General features: G+C 39.9%; 1 protein-coding gene across 9 annotated transcripts in view; it reads left to right on the top strand.

Moving 5' to 3' along the window:
* Positions 1-23,904, top strand: part of BRSK1 (BR serine/threonine kinase 1) — a 1,260,562-nt gene that overhangs the window by 861,834 nt on the left and 374,824 nt on the right. For all 9 annotated transcript variants that reach the window (XM_044059120.1, XM_044059119.1, XM_044059121.1 and 6 more), the window contains exon 8: positions 11,296-11,442. In XM_044059120.1, coding sequence (XP_043915055.1) covers positions 11,296-11,442 — 147 coding nt within the window. The remainder of the gene's footprint in view (positions 1-11,295; positions 11,443-23,904) is intronic.

The raw sequence follows: 23,904 nt of genomic DNA, 5'->3' as shown, positions 1-23,904 counted from the left end.
ATTCTGCTTTCATAAGCTTGTAAACTTTGAAAGGGTAACTTGTGCAGATGAAGGCGGTTGTGCGTGCATAGTGTACTTGGATGTGGCCTAGGCATTCACTATTGTCCATCGTGTGGGCATCGCGGAAAAATGGGTGAACATACATATAAGCCAATATATGCAGTAAGATGAATAGCAAATGGATGAGTGGACAGAAAGCATGTCAGTAAAGTTGCAGGTGTTACATTCATTGTGTGAATGTCACAAGTAGCGTCCGTCAGGGTTCAATGTTGGGTCTTCTCCTGTTTGGCATTATTTCTTTAATCTACAAGTTGGTGTCCCAGGTCTGTAGTTAGAAAAATTCACTGATGATTGTAAATTAGGGATTGTTATTTGAGCACCTGCCGACATGAAGGTACTCCAGAGTTGACTGAGCTGTGCAAGCAGTTGGTGCAAAGCAATGGCCTAAATGCCAAAAATATAGTATAGTCCACTTTGCTAAAATAAATTATTTATTGTAATACATAGATGATGCACCCATTAAAATGGTACTGTCATTAGAGATCTAGACACCCTTGAGATGACTGCCTTTCCTTTGAGCATACTATCTTCACTGTAGTTATAATATAGTTTATCTGTATGATCCAACAAGTAACCAAGAGCATCTTTTCCAGAGCCAAAGCAGCTTTATGTCCAAGTACCCATTGCTTATATACCCCATTAGAGAATATATTGCCTCATTTAGTACATATTTATAGAAATATCACTCAGCTTTTAAAGACTGCAGAGGGTTCCAAACCAAAGAAGTCACAGGCCTTGCATCCCTTAGCTATGTGTATAGACTGGCCACCCTTTGTCTGTATTCTGTTTCCTGTAGATTCAGTGGTGATCTCTTTTACAGTCTTCATGGATCGAAAGTCCAAATCTCCTAGATCCACTGTGCTCTTATACAAGTCCTGGTTCTTCCATGAGGCAGGAGATTAACTTCTGATGTTGAGTGTTCTGGCTAAGCTGTTAATAGCTTGATAATTCATTGCCTAATAGCTACTTGCGAACCAAAAGTTACCCAGATTGACAGTGTATGTTATTTTTAAGCTGTCATGCAGCCAATAGATTGAAATATTTTTTTTTCTTCTACACTTCATTTTGTCTTGACTGGACTCTCATAATGATGGCTTGGCATCCAGGGTAGCATATTTAAAGTTGCAGTTTTTGTGGTTTTGAGTATAGCTCCTCCCCTTTCTGGTTGACCACACCCAGCCCCATTGACCCCACTCATTCAGCTGTCTTCTGCAGCCCCCCTTTGATTTGAAGTCACCAGCCGCCACTGCAGCCTCTCCTCCCACAAGAGTGCAGACCACAAACCTTCTTAATGTAAAATAACTGGCCTGAAGCCCAAGTGCTTAAACCAGAACTAATATACTTTTAGAATAACAGACACTGAGCCCTCAATCAGCAGTTCACAATTTAGAAGGATCAGTGCAGGCCACAAACCTTCCTAATGTAAAACAACTGGTCTGAAGCCCAAGTGTTTAATCCAAAAGACTTAGAATGATAGCTACACTTTAATCAAGTTACTACCAAGCAGTAATAGATACAATTCAATAATTTAAAGAATGCCTGGATTAGTGCTCAAGTTATACAAACAAAGCTAGATTCAGCAGGCCTGGATCTAGTCTATGCTACAGCAAACAAAGTGTAAGAATTTCAGTAAGAAGCAGTTCAAATATGCAGGTACTATAAGCCTTTAACCAGAAATTCCCAGCTCAGAAAGGCAGAGTCCAGCCTCTCCTCCCACAAGAGTGCAGACCACGAACCCTTTTAATGTTAAACAACTGGCCTGAAGCCCAAGTGCTTAAACCAGAATTAATACACTTTTAGAATAACAGACACTGAGCCCTCAATCAGCAGTTTCCAACTTAGAAGGATGTAAGCTACCTGTTCTGCCACTACAGTGCAGACCACAAACCTTCTTAATGTAAAACAACTGGCCTGAAGCCCAAGTGCTTAAACTAGAATTAATACACTTTTAGAATAACAGACACTGAGCCATCAATCAGCAGTTCCCAACTTAGAAGGATGTAAGCTACCTGTCCTGCCACTACAGTGCAGGCCACAAACCTTCCTAATGTAAAACAACTGGTCTGAAGCCCAAGTGCTTAATCCAAAAGGCTTAGAATGAGTTACACCAAGCAGTAATAAATACAATTGAGTACTTTTAAGATGACGCAAAAGCAAAATAAAGTAGGAAGAAACACAAATACAGTAAAAGCAGATAAAAAAAAATTGAATGAGCATATGAGATGGGCCCAGGAGTTACAGGACAGAAACAAGTGCAAATGCAGGCCTTCAAATCAGAAAGTTGAGAGAGATGGAAGACCACCCAAATGGCCAACAACTACAATTTCTGGGCCAGAACCACTCCTTATGTGGTAGACAGGTTACCTAGTGCTTACCATTCCCACTGATAAGCTAGAAGGCTTCCCTCCAACACATAAAGGTTTGGGGGCTCAGAAGCTTACAAATAGTCCTGGATACAGCAAATCTGTATCTGGAACACTAATTACAGAAAAGGTAGGAAACAGGCTTACAATTTTTTTTTTTCAGAAAAGTAGCAAAAACAGTAGTAAAAACAATTCACATGCAGTGCAAGCTGGCACACTTGAGTATGTAGTAATATTAGTCCACACACAGTTTAAAAAAATGTAATTAAATTAAAAAGGACTAAAAGCAAGTTCAGAAAGGGTTTATTAGGTATAATGCGGTAAAGAGATGGGACTGGGGGAGTGTCCTAGATCAAATCTACAGTGGGGCGGGCACTGCAAAAGCCACCAAATTTAAACTACAACCAAGAACAGGGAGGGGGGGGGGGGTTCAACAGAGATGTGAGGAATCAGAGTGCAAATTATAAAACCAAAAAAATATATACTGATCTATGTATATTTGCAGAACACTAAGACAATAGATATCTAAGCAACAATTTAGCTCTATAATACAGAATAGTACAGAAAAATATACTCAGCTCTATATATTTGCAGATAGTCTTGTAAGGCTGTCTCTCAACACATAGGTCCACTTTAAATGCAGACTGCTGCTATTAACAGTTCAAATTAAGGGAACCTTGAGTTAACAACACACTAGCAATAGAAACCAAAATGAGGGGAGGGTGGGGAAAAGTTTCAACAGAGATGTGAGGAATCAGAGTGCAAATTATAAAACCAAAAAAATATATACTGATCTCTGTATATTTGCAGAACACTAAGACAACAGATATCTAAGCAACAATTTAGCTCTATAATACAGAATAGTAAAGAAAAATATACTCAGCTCTATATATTTGCAGATAGTCTTGCAAGGCTGTCTCTCAACACACAGGTCTACTTTAAATGCAGACTGCTGCTATTAACAGTTCAAATTAAGGGAACCTTGAGTTAACAACACACAAGCAATAGAAACCAAAATGAGGGGAGGGTGGGGAAAAGTTTCAGCAGAGATGTGAGGAATCAGAGTGCAAATTATAAAACCAAAACAATATATACTGATCTCTGTATATTTGCAGAACACTAAGACAACAGATATCTAAGCAACAATTTAGCTCTATAATACATTATAATACCGAAAATATACTCAGCTCTATATATTTGCAAATAGTCTTGTAAGGCTGTCTCTCAACACACAGGTCCACTTTAAATGCAGACTGCTGTTTATCTTTCAGAGAGTGAGCTTATATAGTAAAAGATGGGTTGGAGTGTGTTGTGGGCATTCAACTTTATTGAAAATTTTTTTGTGACATCACTCTTGGCTGTTAACCCTGGGATCTTCCAATTTAGTTGGTTAAACCATGCATTATAGGCAATTTTCCAAAAGTCAGATTTCATGAGAAATTTGCATTGAGTAAATAGTAGAAAGATTAAGTTATAAACAGTATGTGGGTCAGATTGTAATAAGCAATCCTATAGTCTACAAAAGTCTCTTGTAGACTGAATGGACTCTTTTGCAGCAGAGTCTGTTCAGTCAACAAAAGACTTTTGTAGAATAGAGGATTTAGCCATCCTATCTGTATATGGTAGATGTTTGAGGCCCTGGATTCTCCTTGTGAGGAATCTCTGTGGTGTCTCCAGCTGATGCATGTGTTTTGTAAGGTACATGCCAAAAGGGGGGTTGTACTCAATAATGGGCTTTATAAGGGAAGAATACAGGGATGTTATGACCTCCTTGTCTCTGGATGAGATACCCTTACTTATGAGGTGGGCCATGTAGAAGGCTTTCCATACAACGGAAGCAACATTATGGTGAAAAGTCAGGTTGCTATCAACCTGGGTTCCCAAATCCCTCATGACTGAGTGAGTCCTTAGGACATCATTATTAATGTGATAATTTGTGGGGAAGTCACTCTCCCCAAAGGGGATGATGATGTATTTTTTGGTATTCAGCTTGAGGCCATGTTTTTGGCACCAGTTATTTTGTCTGAGTGAGACCCTGTTGGAGGATGTCCACATCACTAGGGGAATTGACAGCACCCAGATGAACCAAAAAGGAGAACATTATCTGAAGACAGCAGAGATGTCTCCTGTACATATGTAAAAGGACACCATTCCTTTAGTTGCATCTTAATGGCCTGTTTGTGAAAATCTTAAAATGGAGGTGCCGACAAGTTATTCCACCCTTCCTGAGGGCCATCTCCCACAATGAATGAATTGGCATAATGCTAGGAATGTACACACAACTCTCTGTGTATGTATACAGGGACGAAAAAGGCAGGAGGGAAATGGCCCCAGTTCCCCTTAATCCTGTAGAAGTTTCTGCGTCATACATGAAAGTCTTTGGTCATAATCTTTCTCTAAGTCTGCTAAGCAGTTGCAGACTGGATTAGCAAACTACCATGAACAACTTGTTCAGTTTTAGAAATCAAAGAATAGCTCCAGTGTTCCACATTCTGGACAGAAGCCACATTGTTCCTCCAAAGTCATAGGTTCATTTCTCAGCAGGAGTCTCCTCTTAAGTAGTGTGCCATAAGGTTTTGCAGGAAGGATAAGGAGCATGATCCACCTTTAGTTGGAAAACACACTGGTTTGCTTTCTTTAAGATAGTGACCACCTCCCACTTTTCCTGTCCAGGAGTACTTTCCCCAGCTTCCATGCAGTATTCAAGATGGATTTTAGCTATGCTGCTGCAAGTCTGTCCAGTGTCTTCAAAGTCTGTGGTTAGCTCTTATCTGTAGCTGCAACCTTTCCACTGCAGAAGCCACCAAACAAATCTAACCCATCACATATTTTGATAAGAAGGCATACCATCTGAGTTAAGGAGAACCTGAAAATGTTCCTTCTGTCTTCAAAAGTCTCTTCAGTGTTAGTCACCAATTCTCCACCTTTGCTTAAAACGGCATGAATGAGGTCCCACTATCCCCTCCCAAGGCTTTGAATGATTTGTCAGAAATTTGTTGAGGGTATCTGGTAAGCTTTCTTCACAGCCTATTTTAAATCCTCCCATGCCCAAGATTTTACTTCAGCAACTGATGTCACTGCAGTCTTCTTGGCCTATCAGTACCTTTTGTTCTGGAAGACTGTTCTGTAACCTTTGCCCAGAAGGCCATCTTCTTCAGCTTAACAGCTTCTCTCAACCCTGTTTTCCACCATTGAGATTCTAGACTTACCATTGTTAAAGGTACCAGCAACAGCTGCTTGATGGCATTTCATTGGCTGCGGCCTTGGACATGTCACTGGCCTCATTTAGAATCCAGTCAGACAATTCTAAAAGGCAGGAATTTAACTCCTGGCAGGACACCCCAGCCCCATGTAAAAATGCGGGGAAAAAAGGGTTGATGATGATGATTGGTCTGTTTGTTCCTGTCAAAAATATGAAAAAGATATGTTCAACGCCACCTTCTCTTATGCCTTCTGTAGTTTATGGTAGTGGCAGTGGTGGCATTACCTCTGACCCACCTTCATTTTTTTGGCCTTGCTGTGGAGAGTTTAGTAGTGTTAGTGGAGCAACAGGCAACGCAGTTACCTTTGGTGCAGAAAGTTGTAGGTTTTCTTTCTAAACCTGGTAAATCAATTGTTGATATGGCAGTGCAGCATAAAGGTGGGTGAGTGGGGGGGGGCTGCACTCTTGAATGTGCCATCCTTTGGGTGAGATGTTACACCAAAGCCTCATCTGCTTGAGTGGATGGTAGGTCAAGTGGATGTAAAAGATGCCAGGGCACCTGTTTAAAAGAGTAGGGGAAGATTCTTGATGCCTTGTCCAAATTTCCCCTAGTAGTATAAATATCATCATGGGTCTCCCTTGAAAAGAGGCTACTAGCCTAGTGGGACTAATCCAGTTAACAAATGATAAATAAATAAAAATATAAAAATCATTATTCTTTTTCATGCCCTCACTGGCTTGGATCCTTGAAGGCATTTCTTAGAGTGTAGGTTTCAGCCCTCACAATTAAGATAGGCTTTTCCTTTCATTGACACCTCTGTGGTGCAGATCCTGACCCTGGACACATCAGTTTATGGCCAGGAGCTTACTTTTCAGCTAACCCATACCATGACTGAGTGACCTCACTGGCAAAGTGTCTGCACATTGTTGTCTTCAAGTTAAGAGATATGTTCTTTTCCTGCAGCCACTGGAACCACTTCTGAAACCTGAAAATGAATGAGAGGGCAGGATGATACTTGTGTCTACTCCCTTCCTCTGGGAACTAATCCAGGTGTAGGATATCAGCCTCTAACAGAACATTTTCTTGAAGGCAGTTAATATGGCAGCAGAGTCACAGGTCAGGCCCTCTTTTAGCTCTTTAGTTTCATTTTCATTAGGATAGTGCTCAGGCTGTCTGCATGAGATGGTAGACTCTTGAAAGTGGAGGTTGACTGACCAGGGCAATGCAGTGGTACAGACATTATAAGCCCTTCAGCAGGCCAGCAGTGGGGATGGGCAGTAGATGCATTCTTGATAGAATGAGCTAAATATGTCTTTACATAGTCCTCCTATCCCACAGTTTCTCTTCTGTTGTGACTCTGTGGAGGTTTATGCAGAAAGGCCAAGACTTATTCCATCTGCACTGTAATGACCCAGAAGAGCTTGCTTCTAGCCCCTTGCCAGGATGGCCTCTTCACAAACAATTCTGGTCTGAGTGCTGGTAAATCTGCTGTGAAAGATAACTGTGTCTACATGAAAGTCTGTTTGCTGCCGTAGTTCCTGTTCAGCTAGCAGATCTTCACAGGGAAACCTCTTAGGTGTTAAAAGCTGCCAATAAGCCTTCTCTTTCGGTCAGCTACAATGCCATTTGTAAAAGGTTCTCCTTCTATGAAGATAGATACTGTTTCCCTCAGTCTGTAAACCCGTGAGTTTACCTGTCCTGTTCCAGAAAGATTTTCTTTCAAGGTCTTAGTGCAACACCAGGGAACTTTTTCAGCCATCTGCAGTCATTGCTGTCTAATGGAAGGCAGGACTTTGTTCTAGCAGAATCTGTTCTGAAGGGGATCCCTCATTTGCAGCTTCTGATAAAGAACTTATCTCAGCCTTAAGACCTGAGCCTCATGATTAATATTATGTTGTACTTGCACCATCATTCATGAAATTCTGCTCTGTGCATGAGCAGGTCATTAGAGCACCCCTTTATGCTCCACTGCAGTGTCAGCAATCCATCTACCTGGTGTGGGAAAAGAACTCAGAGCCTTCTACACCAATGTATGTGCTACCTCTTGCACCACTGACACACTTATAAAATGAGGTATATGACTAATTACTACTTCTGTTATGAAATATATCGGTTATATGATTACTTACCACTTTTACTATGAAGTATGTAAGTACTTGTCACTTGTAATTTGAGAGAACATAATATGTCAATTAGTTGATTATAATACAGTGAATGCTGCCTGTTGTATGTAATGTAATGTAATGGAGTAGCTCAAATTAAGTTTTTTTTTTTTTCAAGGGGAACCATCTCACCTCCCAGACTTACATAAAACAACTCCACGATCTCACATCCAAAACAGCACACAACAGTTTTGGACACTCACATGTTTTGCTCTAATATCCGCTCTTGATCCCTAGAGATATAGGAAAACCATACTTATATTAATTTTTTTTTAAGTTCTGTCTGCAGGGGGTGTGTTACTTTCCTCCCTTGACTTCTTCTATTTCCTTGTTGCTTGAGATGCTTCAGTTGCTGCTTCATGGCCTCATGACCTCCCGTTATGAGCTTGTCATGTAGCACATTTTTGTGTAGGTACAACACTCTGTTTTAAGTTATATCAAGAAGTGATGATAGTGGAGATATGCACAGATCTTAGCTCCAGTGCAGCGATACAGTATATTAGTGTGTGGCTTTAAGGGTGTATCCCAAGGATTCCAGTGCTAAGGGCTGCAGTAAAAAGACTCTCTTTCTGTGATGAGGTATTTTCAGATTCAGTGGCACATTAGTGATGATGAGGAAAGACTTCATTGCTGCCTAAGTTGCATGTCTCCAAATTGCTGTTAACTACCACAAATGTTAATCAGCACTTCATGCATTAGTTAACACTGGCATCCTGTGCATCATATTAGCACAGGCACCTACTCTCATTCGCACTGCAACACATATACACACAGTAAAACACACACACACACACACACACACACACACACACACACACACACACACACACACACATGCATGCACACGCACCACACATACCCCATACCTGTCCCTGTGTGGTCAGAATGTTCCCCATTTCTCTGCCCTCACAAATCACAGATGATTACTGTCACTCATTAATGCCAGACATGAGTTTCACACTTCATATCCTTCAGTAAATGCATGCTAGTACAAAGGCCATTATTCTAGTAACTTTCTCAGTTGATAACAGAAGTAAGAAAAATCCATTTCCATTTCAGTGTCTTTGTCCCATCATTAATTTTGGCTTTGCCTGGATTTTGTGTGCTATGAGGTTGAGGTATGCTTATACGTGCCGTCTTTCTCACTCATAACTTGCAGACTGTTGCAGGAATTGAATAATGCCCAAGATCTTAATTATATGAAAAAAAGCACATGCTGCTCTCACTTATCAGTTAGAAAAGTGGGTTAATGCTGATGTTTCCTATGGCAAAGGTACAGAGTTCAAAGCTTTTTTCACCTCCTTTATAATTTCTTTTTTTCTAGTGTTATTTGTTAGTTACAAGTCTCTGATGTCTTAGTGGTGGTATAGAGGACCGATATCTCAGGTGGGATAATGCAGACTTTTCAATACTTTTTAATGCCTTTAAGGTATACTGCTTATTGTATCCCTGGTTTCTAGTGCCCCCCTCCGACCCAGATCATCTTTTTTTTTAGTAAATGCCTTTAAAACACATTGTTAAAGTGGTCTCCCTGGTGTTAGTGTCCCCTTATCCTTGTAATGCTTAAGTGCCATTGAGGCAAGAGATGTACTCATAGCCTAGGGGATTCTGCAGGTAACAGCTTACACAATGGAAAGGATGTATACAAGGCCTCATCAATGGTCATCTGATACTGGGAACTAACATGATATTTTTGAAAACCAAAAGATGCTAGAAGATGGTGATTTCAGTGAAAATCCTCCACCATGTAGAAGTTGCCCTGCATGGTTTAGGGTTTTGTTTGTTTTTTTCTACTGCAGCAGTTAGTCATGAGAGAAAGAGTCTTAAGCTTTGCAGATTTTCTCCACAGTTCCTAAGTCTGCAAGGCCTTTACAGTGATTACACAGAGACACATACACACAGATACTTTGTACTATGTTAGACTCAAGGTGGAGTGCTTTACCCTCTTACTTCCCTGACATTTCTGTTTAGTGAGTGACACTAATGCAGCACATAGGGCATCCCTTCCTCTTGGACAGTGTTATAGGGCAGCCCTTCCTCTTGGACAGTGTTATAGGGCAGCCCTTCCTCTTGGACAGTGTTATAGGGCAGCCCTTCCTCTTGGACAGTGTTGTCATTCCCTGCCTTGGCTTATGCAAAGCCAGCATTGCCAGCAGGGACACTGCCAGCTGTGCCATAACGTTGAACTGCTGGATCTCATTCTTTTAATTCTGAGTAGATGTAGCAACAGTTTTAGAAACTGTGGAAGTTGCCACCCATCTGTTTTATTTTAAAATAACCATTAGTTTGTTGGGGGTAGCAGATGGAGCTGTGTTACATAACATCTCATGTACTGCTGCAAGGTGGCACAACATTTTTACTTGTTGGCGTGGGGGGGGGGGGGTTCATTACTGTGGCATCTGGAAAGTGTATGTACAATTTGCAATGACCACAGAATTGCATTCCCCTCTTTATGCTTTATGAATGCTGGCATCTAACAGAAAGATGTAACATAAAAAAACTGGGTAATCATTTGATTCATTGAGGTACTCTGATTCATAGGTTGCAGGTCATCTTTGCTGGACAATGCAAAAATGGATAATTTTCAGTTGCATTGGCTGTCATGTCCAAGACTGCTGCATAATAACAGTTGTATCGTTCTCTGAAACATGATAGTCTGTGAATCAATTATAAGTGACAACAGTGTGGGAGAAGTAATTCTTTATACAGAAAGTGCAGATGGTACTTCAGGATTCCTTAAAGTAACACTGTGTTTGTGTTGGGGGATAGTATTTTCTGAGGCATATGTCAGAGCATACAGTATCTTTCCAAACTGTATTGTACTCCAGAAATTGTTTGCTGGCAGAAGAATAATCTAAACATTGTTTTCCCATTAGTATTGCACAGTGTGAATTTAATTTGGGCTTATCAATAAAATATTTGTATTTACTTCAAAACACATTTTCTGGCTACCACTCACAGACACCTATCACTTTTTATTATGTAAATTATGTTCAAAATGAATATATTTACCATAAAAAATATTGTCACTAACATACATACAGGTACCTTTCACATTGCTATTATAGTTTCTGATGTTCAGAATGAAAGTACCAGAAGTAAATATTTGTTCATGGCATGTTGAAGTGCCACAGATGTACCAAGTAACTTGCTTATGTTTCCTCAGGAATCAAGTGTCAGACAAAGGATTCAGGCTGAAATGTACAGCTTGTATTTATTGTTCAAAGGAGGTGGCCAGTATTCACCTGTTTCACCACTCCCCCACATGGCTACTTTGTACTGAAAGATGCACTCAGATTTACTTCTTATCTGTAAGGATGTAAACTCTTGATTCATCATATCCCTTGAGAAGGCCCAAAGTGCAGATGTGCTGTCCACTCTTTCACCCTCCTGACATGTTCTGAACATTTTACAGCCAGAATTCTGAATGCTTTATGTATGATTAAAGCAGGTATTAGCTTGTTCCTTTAAGTGGATGTATGTAATGATTATGTGCTTGTGTTTCAGGGGGCGTTACCATTTGATGATGATAACCTACGTCAATTGCTAGAAAAAGTGAAACGAGGCGTTTTCCATATGCCACACTTCATCCCGCCAGACTGTCAGAACCTGCTGCGTGGTATGATCGAAGTAGAACCTGAGAAACGACTTTCTGTGAGTGTGTTTGCTTGTTTGTTATTTATTTTATCACTTTGTGTTTGTTTCCTTTCCTTTTCTTGTTTCCTTCTACCGTTCTGTTACATTTTTTCTTTCAGATATCCCTTTTCATTATATTCACTGCACTCGCCACTTTTTTTCTCATTTTTATATCTAATCCATCAGAATAGTTAGTATAGAATCCTCCTGTTTTTGACCAGAATTCTAGCATTTTATTTTTATTTTACCATGACAGTATTGTTACCTGTGTTGTCATTAATATATACAGTGCAATGAAAAAGTATTTGCCCCCTTCCTTTTTTCTTATTTTTATGCATGTTTGTCACACTTAAATGTTTCAGATCAGCAAACCAATTTAAATATTAGACAAATATTAAACAAAGATAACCCAAGTAAACACAAAATGCAGTTTTTAAGTGATGATTTTATTTATTAAAGAAAAAAAAACTGCTGCAATTTAAAAAGATTTTTTTTTAAACTGAAACATGAGCATCATAGAGCTCCGTGCAGGCAGGGTATAAACTGTAGCAACTGTCTGCTACATTTGTAGCAAACAGTTTTATACACTTTAAAAGAATAAATTATTACTATTTTTTAATAAAATATGTTGAAGGAGGGATGGGGACAGGGCACAGAACAAGACCTGAATGGTTGGGGGAGGAGGGATGGGGGTGTCATGCAGTTATCCGGGGGGGGGCATAGATCTAAATGTAATAAGGATCACTTTCAATGTAAATATTTTTTTCTCTTTTACAGCTGAGGGCGTGGTGCACTGGATATATCAGCTACGCTTCTTGTCATGACACAGTTGGGGCAATAATGTCTTAAGGCATTCAGAATACAAGAAATGTATGCATGTTAGCATCCTAACAGAAGCCATAGTTAATGTGTGAGATAAAAACACAAATCTGCTCCACTGTTTAGATATTTGCTTTTTTTATTATTCTCTTGATGCATCAGCAACATTTGTCTACCATCTTGCCATATCATCAGCAATTTATCTACATCTGAATGTTTGTAAGGTGCTTGATGAAGCTGTTACCTCTTCAGGCTGCTCTGTTTATAGAACAGTTAAATTTACTAAATGCTTAAAGTCAGCTTGCTTGATGCAGTTTTGTGCAAGTCAGTGAGTAAGGGTGTTGGTGAGTGATGAGAGATGGATTGTATGGCAGTCAGAGAATTGTAAAGGTGAAGTCACCTGTGAGTTAAAGTAGAACTGCCATCTTATGCTGCTGTTTGAAACACAAAGAGTACTGTGACGGAACACTTTTGGAGCGTCAAGTAGTTTGGAGGCCACTTGAACTGGAAAAAATGTCTTACTTGTATGAAGTATGCATGTATGTATGTATGTGTTTGTGTGTGTCTGTATAAATATATATATATATATATATATATATATATATAGGGTACCTAGTATATAAACGAAGATACAATCCTTTGAATTCGTCTTGATTGAACTTGAAAGCACGAAACAGCAAAATAGCAAAACTGCATATAAGAGATTTCTTTCCCGATTAAGCTGTAGATAACTCCGATCTCAAAGTTGGTATGTTTAAGTAGGGGTATGTGTGTGAGACACAGCCCCCCACATCGGGGGTTGTGGGGGGTGAAGCACCCCACTTTATGTAATGCTTGAAGTTTTTATTTATTTATTTTTTGTGTTACAGTGACTTTTTTCCCTGGGAAACAAAATCACTGTTCCTAGTGTTAGGAATTTTAAGCTTTCGCTTACATGGAGCCAATAAATCAGCGTTCACTTTTTAAGTGTTTGCTGATTTAATATAGACCCTAGATATATATATATATATATATATATATATAAATATATATATATATATCTACACACACACATGTATAGATATGTTTGTGTGTTAGTGTTGTAAACACATAAGGAAATAAGGAGAAAGTCACTGTTAGTTGTTTGTCAGGTGCCAGAATCCGCAATATCACACACTCACTCAAGTCTCTCAACAACAGGTACTGTTATGTTTCTGTCATAGTCCATGTTGGCTTGAATGACTTGTGACATACCTCTCTGGACTATATGAAGAGAGACATGATTGAGCTCACTGATTGTTTGCTCTAAGCGGTTATCTCCCTAGCCGTAAGCAGCATTCTGCTGTTACCCAGAATGATGCTGCAATACAAACAGAAAATGATTGACTTTAACAATTGGCTTAGTTTCTGGTGTCATTCCAGGGGGATCCAGTACCTGACAGCCTGGGAAGACATGATCAACAGACCACAATGCTTTGCCAGAGATGGCCTGCATCTGTCTCACCTGGGCTTCAGGTTTCTGACAAAGGCTCTTGCCTCCCACATAGTGTTTTTTTTGTAGGAAAAGTGATGAAGTTAAAACTAACAACATAAAAATTTCAACAAAACACAAATTAAAGGGCATGCTGCTAAATGCTAGGAGTCTAAACATGAAACTGCTCTCATTGCAAGCATTCTTAACCCTGGAAAATGCTGATATCTGTGCAGTCACAGAAACCTGGTTCAAAGCTGCAGAGAGCAACCCAGTCTTATCTGGTTACTCATCCTATCATACATTCAGACCCCAAACTGTGAGCAGTAAAGCCAAAGGGGGTGGTGTTTCAATATACATTAAAGACATACACACCTCCAGGCTGGTCAAACAGTATGATGCACAGGAGACACTCCAGGTGCAGTTAACCATTGAGAAGACCCTTTTTCAAATCATGGCTAGCTACCAGCCCCCAAATCTGAGTCAAGATGCCCAATCTGCCTATTTGGACCTGTTTGAATCTATCAAGATTCAACCATTTATCATGATCCTGGGTGACTTTTACTTCTCATACATAGACTGGAAGAACTACTCATGCCAGAACACAAATACCCAGAGATTCCTTGATTTTGTCAATGCAAATACCTTGGAACAACTAGTCGATACTCCACTTCTTATTATTCTTTCGACTTTTCCCAGTTAGGGATTGCCACAGCGGATCACCTTGTCTGCTCATGATTGGCAGTGGAGTTTTACGGTGTTGAGTTGCCAGCCTGGCACCCAACCTTCCACAGAAGGCACACACACGCATGCACTCACGCCTAGGGCCAATTTAGAGTGTCCAGTCGATCTTCAGCATGTCTTTGGGATATGGGAGGAATCCGGAGTACCCAAGGAAGCCCACGTGACCACAGGGAGGACATGTAGACTCCACACAGAAGGCACCCCAGCCGAGGATCAAACTGGAGAACCTCTTGCTGTGAGGTGGCAATGCTAACCTCTGCACCACCGTGGCTACTATAGCTAGTCGATACCCCACAATGGGTGATAATATGTTGGACTTAGTATTAACCAACATGAGTAACCACAACAGCATCCTTATAGTATCATCCTCCCTAGTAGGATCAGACCACAAAGCGGTCATTTTCAAAGTCACCATCTTCCCCAACCCCCCTCTAGCTAGGATCAGAACAAAAACTTCTCCAAAGCTGATTACAGCCTCCTGATGGATGGTATAAATAGCTTCACAGCCCCCCCCCCCCATAGGAACTGGGATCAATATCCCAAACGACACCAAAGCACTATGTGAGTATTTGTATAGATGCAAGGAATCAGGAATATCTGACAGGACTAAATGATCCTCTGCAAGGAAGAGTAATCTTGTCTGATGGACATCTGCAATAAATAAACTGCACATGCACACTCACATGTTGGTACCTGTCTGTATGTTCATGCATACGTGTGTGTGTGTGTGTGTGTGTGTGTGTGTGTGTGTGTGTGTGTGTGTGTGTGTGTGTGCATGTGTGGTTAAGGGTGTCCATGAATGATGAGACAGAGAGTCTACATGATCGGTTAAAAAACAGCCAAAAAGTAAATATGTGAGATGTTAACCAGGCAGCTGAGACAGTAGAGTAGTCATAGAGATGGGGCAACATTTAATGGGAATGGAAGACAAAACAAGAAAGTAAAATTTAAGGCTGTCTGTTTTTTTGTATTTATACACTTGTGCAAGCCCTTGGATAGCTTCTTAAAGGTATATACACACTCATTGATCTACATCCTCTCTCTTAAAAGATTGCCCTTTATGCAAAATGATATCAGAGCTGGACATGCATTACTGTGTACATTAGGAACAAAATACAATGTTCATGGCCAAGTTGCTTCATATCTGCTACAGGGTTTAGAGATTCGATCATATCTCATATAACAGGACCAAATGTAGCAACAGGGACAGTCTGCAGTTCACAACTTGTATCAGGAACTTCTGGATTTGTCATAGGAACAGGAATGTCCTCAGGACTTTCCTCTCGAATTGGAACACTGGACAATTCACTCTGAGATAGAGAGTCTTTCTCACAGGCTGTCTGCTGTGGTATAGGCTCAGACACCAGTCTCAAATGTTTGTGATTCCACCTGAGAATTGTTCCTTCCGACTCTATAATGTAGGACCTCAGCTCTGGACCAATATTCTTCATGACACCAATGCGATCATAACATTTGGACGTTTGCATCCTTACCACTTCTTCCTCTTGTAATGGATTGAGCGGTTTGCTGGTCTTATTGTAGTAGGACTTCTGAGTTAGGCGCTTTTTAAACAGATTGGCTTTTACTGATCTGTTGTTCTTGACACATGGAACCAACAGTTGACAACTGATTGGTAATGTGTTTCTGGTTTGTCTCAACAGAAGTCTCTAAGCAGGTGAACCAAGATGTCTATCACGAGGAACATTTCTGAGATTCATGAGATTTAAGAAAACATGAGTATTGTCTTGTTTTGACTTCTGAAGTAACTATTTTGCACTTTGCACTGCGGGTTCTGCCAAACCACTTGACTGTGGGTACTCTGGACTACTTGTGACATGAGTAAAGTCCCATTCTTCAGCAAATCTTTTGAACTGTTGGCTTGTAAACTGCGTGCCATTGTAAGAAGTAACTTTGTTTGGACTCTTGTGTACTGAAAAATGATGTTTCACCTTAGTAATGACTGTACTGGATGCTAGGTTAGGAAGCAAGTCAATCTCGAACCAATTGGAGTAAGAGTCTACTAACACTAAATAATGTTCACCATTCCACTCGATAATGTCTGTGGCTACTGTTGACCAAAGTAGTTTCGGAATCTGGTAAAGCTGAAGTAGTTCCTTCTGTTGATGTGGCTTTATATTATTACACATGGAACAAGACAATAGTGGTCTCTCAATGTTTTGCAACATAGAAGGCCATAATACTAGTCTTTTCACCCTCTTTTTGGTAGATCCACTTCCTGGGTGACCACAGTGCAAGATAGTAATGTGCTCAGGTTGCAAGGACTTGGGAACAATTACTTTTGGACCTTTCATAATGATACCTTTGTCAGCCAAAATCTCATGTCTGTATGGAAAATAAGGTTGCACTTCTTGAGGTAAACTAGATTGCTTTGACAGCCATCCTCGATTGATAAAGTGGTTAAGCCTCTGTAAAACTGGATCTGTAGCTGTGTGATCTCTTAGCTCATCAAGACATGTGGAAAGAAATTTCTTACTTCCATGACTTCAAAATCATCACTCAAATGAGAATCTTAATTTTCACTCTGTTCAGTGATATTTCTGGGTGATCTGGATAATGTATCAGCAAGACAAATAAGTTTGCCTTTCTTGTAGACAAGATTAAAATTGTACTTTTGCAATCTCAGCATCATATGTTGCAGTCTGGCTGGAGCTGAATATGTTGGCTTTCTCAGAATAATGACTAATGGTTGGTGGTTTGTTTCAAACTGGATAGGTCTACCATAAACATAATCATGGAACTTGGAACATGCAAACACAATTGCCAAAAGCTCTTTCTCAGTCTGGGCAAACTGCATCTCAGTTTGGGTAAGAGTTCTCAATGCATACGCAACCGCTTGATCCTCCTGTAGAATAACTGCACCAAGACCAAATTTCGAAGCATCACAGGAAAGTGTAACTGGTTTGTGAACATCGTAGTACGTGAGAGTTGGTGGACTAGCTATTCTCTGTTTCAGGACATCAAATGCTCTTTGGTGTTGCTCTAACAAAGACCAGGATATATCTTTATGTGTCAACTCTCTAAGTGGTGCTGAAAGTTGTCTCAAGTCTGGAATGAACTAGCCTAAGTAGTTGACTGTGCCAAGAAAATGTTGCAGGGCTTGAACATTGTCTGGAGCTGGCATCTTGAGAATGGCTGTTTGTTTTGAAGGGTCTGGTCATAGGCCTGTACTTGTAAATAAATTACCAACATAAGTAACTTCTTGTAGCCTGAATTTGCATTTCTGTGCATTGAGCTTAAGATTCACTTGATGTGCCCTTTCTAGAACTTTTCTGAGGTTTCTGTCATGTTCTGCTTCATCATGACCTCCTACTAGTATGTCATCTACTATGAGAGCACAAGGATACCCAGAAAATATTTGATCCATTGCACATTGAAAGACTTCACTTGCAGAATTTATCCCTAATGGCATTCTCAAAAATCTGTGCCTGCCAAACGGAGTACTAAAAGTAGCGAGGAAAGAGGATTTTCTGTCAAGCTGAATTTGCCAAAATTAACTCTTTGCACCTAAGACAGAAAAAATAGTGGCATTTGGCATTAAGGCTGAGATGTCCTAAACTGTACGCATTGGATGATGAGGTCTTTTTAGCACTTTATTCAAATCTCATGGATTAATACATATTCTGATGTCATCTGAGCTTTTCCTATGAGCCACTACCATGGAAGATACCCATTCTGTTGGAGTTTCCACTGGACAAATCACACCTTTTTGCACCATTTAATCTAACTCGGCTTTGACACTGTCCTGCATGGCTATTGGAACTTTACATGCAGGCCTGATAATTGGACTGAAATCTGGGTCTACCTTCATGGAATATACAACTGGAAGTTTGTCTAGTTTGTCTTGGAAAAGATCAGCATAGGTAGAAAAATGTGCTGGGTAAACTTAGAGTAGTGGTCTTTTAAGCTAACATGGTTAACTTCCTTATTAAATTAAAATAGTCCCCTTTTCAAAGAGTCTCTGAGCACTAATAATGACTGAACATACCTCTTGACCACATAAAACAATAAGTCATAGCTTCTTCCACTCTGCTGGAAGTAGCATGAAAGCATAACTGAGCCTTCTGTTTGAATTTCTTCACCTTCATAGGCAACAAGCTTCACATACCATGCCAAATCAAGCCTTTCATCTTTACACACTCTAGCAACTGTTTCTGCTGACATAAAATTGCACTTGGAACCTATAACAGCTCTGAGCTCTATGGGTTTGCCATTTATCCCAACAGTGCAAAGTACTTCATTCTTGCACTGACCGTTTTCTGAAGCACTGACACACCATCAACATAAAGAGTAGAATTGCCACTCTCTAACTGATCGATTTGTTTCTTAAAATGTTCCCTTTTAATGAAAGAGTTTGGGCCTTTTGATTTACAAAATCTTTTGAAGTGATTCCATTTATTACATTTGTGGCATTGTTGACCAATAGCTTAACACTTTTCCCTTTCAGATTCATGATTACCACCACAATTATGACAGTTGGCAATGAAGCTAGACTGGGGCCCATGCTTTGAGTTTGCTGACTCACTCTTATGCTTCACTGAGACTGCAAACTCTGGAATATGCTAGAGAGTTCTGGGGTTTACCAGTAAATGCTGCAGCGGTTACAGCTGCCATGTGCTTGGGCCTGTTTCTCTTAACCATGTGCTGCATAGTATTAGCATGAGCTTGATCACTGTGCCTTCTAGAGCTACTGTCATTTGTTAGCATATTTGTGTGCTTTTCTGTGAGCTCATGTATCTGACAAATCTCAGTGGCCTTATCCAACATTAAATCACTGTGACAAAGCAAAGACTTTCTCACAGCATCATCTTTTATGCCACACACAAGTCTGTCTTTTATCAACTCATCCCTTAAGTCACCAAATCTGCACGTTCTAACTATATTTCTCAGGTCAGTTATATATGCTGCAAAAGTTTCACCAGACTTGTGATCCCTTGTGTAGAATAAGTGCCTTTCCACTGTAATATTTGTCTGGGGGGTTACACATTTCTCTAAATGTATGTTTCAAGCACTCAGGGTACCCCCTTGACTCACCCGGTACTACAGTATGATGTTTTTCTCCCTCTCCAGCATAAATAGCAGGTGCATACACAAATGAACATTCCCTTTCTATAGCTTCTGACCCAGCTAAATAAAGCAGAATAAATACCTTTGTACGATCATCTTTACAAGAAATTACTCTTGCTCAAACACTCTCCAATTTTCAGCAATATTACTGTCAAACACAAGTGCACTGGGTTTTTGAAATCTGTTTGCCATGTCCATAAAGTATACACAAACACACCGAAAAATATCGCTGTTGTAATTATGTATGAACAAACTGTTCTGTGAGCGTGTAACAACATTCAAATGCACAATAAACTCTCCAAAATACTTTACTTTGCGAAATGTGCCTTGCAATGGCTGTACTTTGCAAAATATGCCCAGTAGTGGCTGTGCTTTGTGAAATATGCCTTACTGTAACACTGCACAAACATGCAAACACTTTATACACTTCTGATAACTCAGATACCTTTGCTTAATATGAAAATACATATGCTTTGTGAAAATGCGGTCATTCCTCCTTATTTTATTTGTTGTATGCAATTTGAACTTTATTTCAAAAATTTTCCTTAGCAATTTGAATATTTTTATCAATATTGTACATATCAGTTTATATGAATATCATTTAGAACATTCTGTATGCCTCATTTCATGTTATATGAGAAGAAATAGTGCTGAGCAAGTTTTAATATCTGAAATTAATTTCTGACCTGTTTTGCGAAGTTTGTACATTTTTGGATGATCCACTCATCTATATTCCACCAGCATCTGAACAAATTTCTTTAAATCATTTTTGCCAAGCCTTTTCTAGCTTCATGCCCTTTCTGGTACCTGTCCTTTTAGATATGCCACTTCTGACACCATGTCCTTTAGACATGCCATTTCTGACACCATGCCCTTTAGACATGCCACTTCTGACATCATGTCACTCATTTGTCTCTAATACAAATAATAAGACTTGCTGTTTCATTTGCTTTAATACATAGCCCTTTCTGGTACCTGTCCTTTTAGATATGCCACTTCTGACACCATGTCCTTTAGACATGCCATTTCTGACACCATGTCCTTTAGACATGCCACTTCTGACACCATGTCGCTCATTCGTCTCTAATACAAATAATAAGACTTGCTGTTTTATTTGCTTTAATACATAAAAACACATCAGGATGGATAGCAGCATCTCTACATATGAATGAACTAGTTAATAGACAGACCTTACATACATAGATGTTCACATCTCAACAGATAACTACAAAATGGCAGTCAGACTCGCACATGCTCAGTATTTATTCACTTGTGCAAGCCCTTGGATAGCTTCTTAAAGGTATATACATACACTCATTGATCTACAACTCAGTAAAACCAGTAACAGTTAGGAACTATTCCAAGATAAACCACCCTTCATTAAGGCCTGAATGCCTAGTTTTAACTGCCATTCCAAAAAACTTTTCATCAAAATCAATTTTCAAATATTTGAATCAATATTGTGAATTTAAGACATTCTGTTTCACGAATGAGTGTTTGTCCAGTGGTGTCTACGAAGATCTTCACCAAAAACAAAAGATCTTATATGTCATTAATAGTTCTAATAATTGTCATAATTTAATTCAAATGGAAAAGATGGCCAAAAATTGTCTTTAACAAACAGCAACAAAATACTTTTCGGTTTCAGCCACGCACCACAGAGCCCCATGGTCGGCCCTGTTTTTGCAGATAATATTGCTGATGAAATATAATAAAAAGAAAAGAAGACAGCTATATATAGCAATTGAGTTACAATATCTATTTCTTCAAGGCTGGGAGCATTGGGGGTAAGTCCAAGGTCCAAATCCATTCCACCGCCTCCCTATGGGAAATAGTGACGTGTCATCATGTAGCATCTATTATCAAAAGTAGAAAATCAAAAAAAAAGATTGTGCATATATCTGTTAAAAAAAGACCAAATCTTTACAGATACTTGGTAATAGTTTCAAATATTTTGCATTCATTAAGTGATAGTTTGTCAAAATTCAGCATCCCTCTAAACCTGCGAACACAGCAGCCTATGCTGAATTATGACAGAAACTCTGTATAACCATGTCAATGGCTGCATAGAAGCTGTTGTACCTACTAGAAATAAGCCCAGGACTAGCCCCAGAAACACACCACCCTGGTTACATCCCAAATTAAACAAGATATACAACAAAAGGAAAAAATAAACAGGATATGCAACAAAAAGAAAAAAAATGATGACAAAAGTCAGAAAGGGTAATTCCCATAAAGATAAAAATGATCTCATCTAACTAAATAGCCAACTAAGAGGACTAACTGGCCAACATTGAGGTTAAGATAGCCTCCCAGGCCTTCGTCGGCTATGCCAGAAACCTCAAGGGCAGCACATAGCAATGTGCTAAACTGTTGATTAATGATGCCAGATTCACTGAGCCTGATGATACAGCAAACCCAAGTAAGCAAATTCAGTTTCAACTTTACCCCTCTATCACCCCCAAACATCCCCCAATAAGTAACTTCAAATGTATCCCCTCAAACTATAACTAGGGCACATGTACTGGCTGTGCTCACTAAAGCCAAGTCAAAAATATGAATTATTAGGACTCCTGGAGTCAATATTTAACTGTAGTCTTAGAATAGGCTTTATGCCACCAGAATGAAGGACTGAGACAGTCATCTGCCTTCATAATGGAGGGCTTTCAACAGATCCTAGAAACTCAGCTCTATTAGTCTGATTAGTCTTATTTGCAAAGCCATATAAACTATTATGATACAAATAATCAATAAGGACCTCGGTGAAATCCAGATACAGGATATATCACAGTTTGACTTTGTCAAAGGAAGGTCATGCTTACTGAACCTGGTGGACTTCTTTGAAAAGGTCACTAAGTCAGTGGATGAGGTGAAAGCATTTCATACAATACCCCACCTGGGCATTGTTGGCAAACTTACGGAGCTAGGCATAAACCTTTTTATAACATGCTGGATAGCTAGCTGGCCTATGATAGGACCCAAGAGGTTAGGATCGGTGAGGTCACCTCCACAAAAAGGCCGTTCACCAAAGGAGTCCCTCAGGGCTCTGTGCTGGGCCCACTCCACTTTGGTATGTACTTCTCAGAGGTTAAAGCCAATGTCATAGGCCTCTGGCTGACCAAGTTCACAGATGATTGCAAACTGGGAGCAGTCATCGAATCCCCCAAGATGAGAACATTCTTCAGGAAGGTCTAACATAGACAGGTGCTTGTTGCCAAACCATGGCTTAAAACTCAGTGTTAAGAAATACATTATAGTACCTTTTGGGAAGTCAGCCACCCCCAGTAACTATATTATTAATAAAACACCCCTAAAAGTTGATTCACTAGTCAGAGATCTGGGAACTCATGTAGGTAACAACCTAATCTTCGATCAACATGTGTTCAAGGTAGTAAGGAAATCCTTCTATGTTTCTCAACTTATAAGTAAAGGCATGGTATCTAGACCCAGATAGGTCATGGTACTACTATACATGGCCCTCATTAGACCCCACCATAGAGTATAATGGCCCCTCTGGCATGTACCTAACCAGACACATGCAACAACTGGAATGTCCACAAAAGGTCCTTACAAAAAGAATACAGGGAGTAAACAAAATGTCCTACACTGATAGCCTCAACGCCCTGTTTCTTTACTATGTATCATACAGACTACTGAGAGGTGATCTTTGTCTGGCATAGAAGGCATCCCTGGACCTTGTTTTGATGAATCTTTTAAACATCTACAAAACAAACGGCATCAGAACTACTAGGTTCATAGGTTGATACTAGGCTATCGGCCCTAGGGCCTATACAAGCCCAGCCATAACAATTCCCTGGCTATTTCTTCCCACAGTATTTACTTACCTGGACCCCTGTCTAGCAGGGTGACTGACATGACCCCCAGGGTGAATTTTCTATCTCCCATCCAGTCATCAAGGTTCCTTTTGAATAGGGCCAAAGAGGTGCTCTGCTTGACATGTACAGTCTATTCCAGAGTCTGGGGAGTCCCTGGGTCAGGACCTATCCCTCCAGCATGTTTTGTTCATTGTGATGACAAGGTTTAGATCCCTGGAGCATGTGGCTCTGAGGGATTGGGATTTCTTTAAGTGTAACATGTCCAACAGCTCTGAGTTTCACATGACTTTGTATGTTAAGCAGAGATCGCCTCTGAGTAGATGATATGCGACAGAGTATAGGTGGAGTTTTTTTTAGATGGTCAGCATAGGGCATCTGCTTTAGGACTGTGATTCTTTTAGTGAGGTATTTCTGTGGCCTTTCCAGTTGTTGCAGATGTCTTGAGAGGTACATACCAAACAGGACATTGTATTCTATAATGGGTCTAATGAGGGATGAGTACAGTGGGACAATGACCTCCTTTTTTCTGGATGAAAAGCCCTTGGT

Source organism: Protopterus annectens, chromosome 17.part0, assembly GCF_019279795.1.
Source record: "Protopterus annectens isolate FY-2018-M chromosome 17.part0, PAN1.0, whole genome shotgun sequence".
NCBI classification, from domain to species: Eukaryota; Metazoa; Chordata; order Ceratodontiformes; family Protopteridae; genus Protopterus; species Protopterus annectens.
Note: the sequence above shows the minus strand (reverse complement) of the source record. Positions and strands in the feature narration are given on the sequence as shown.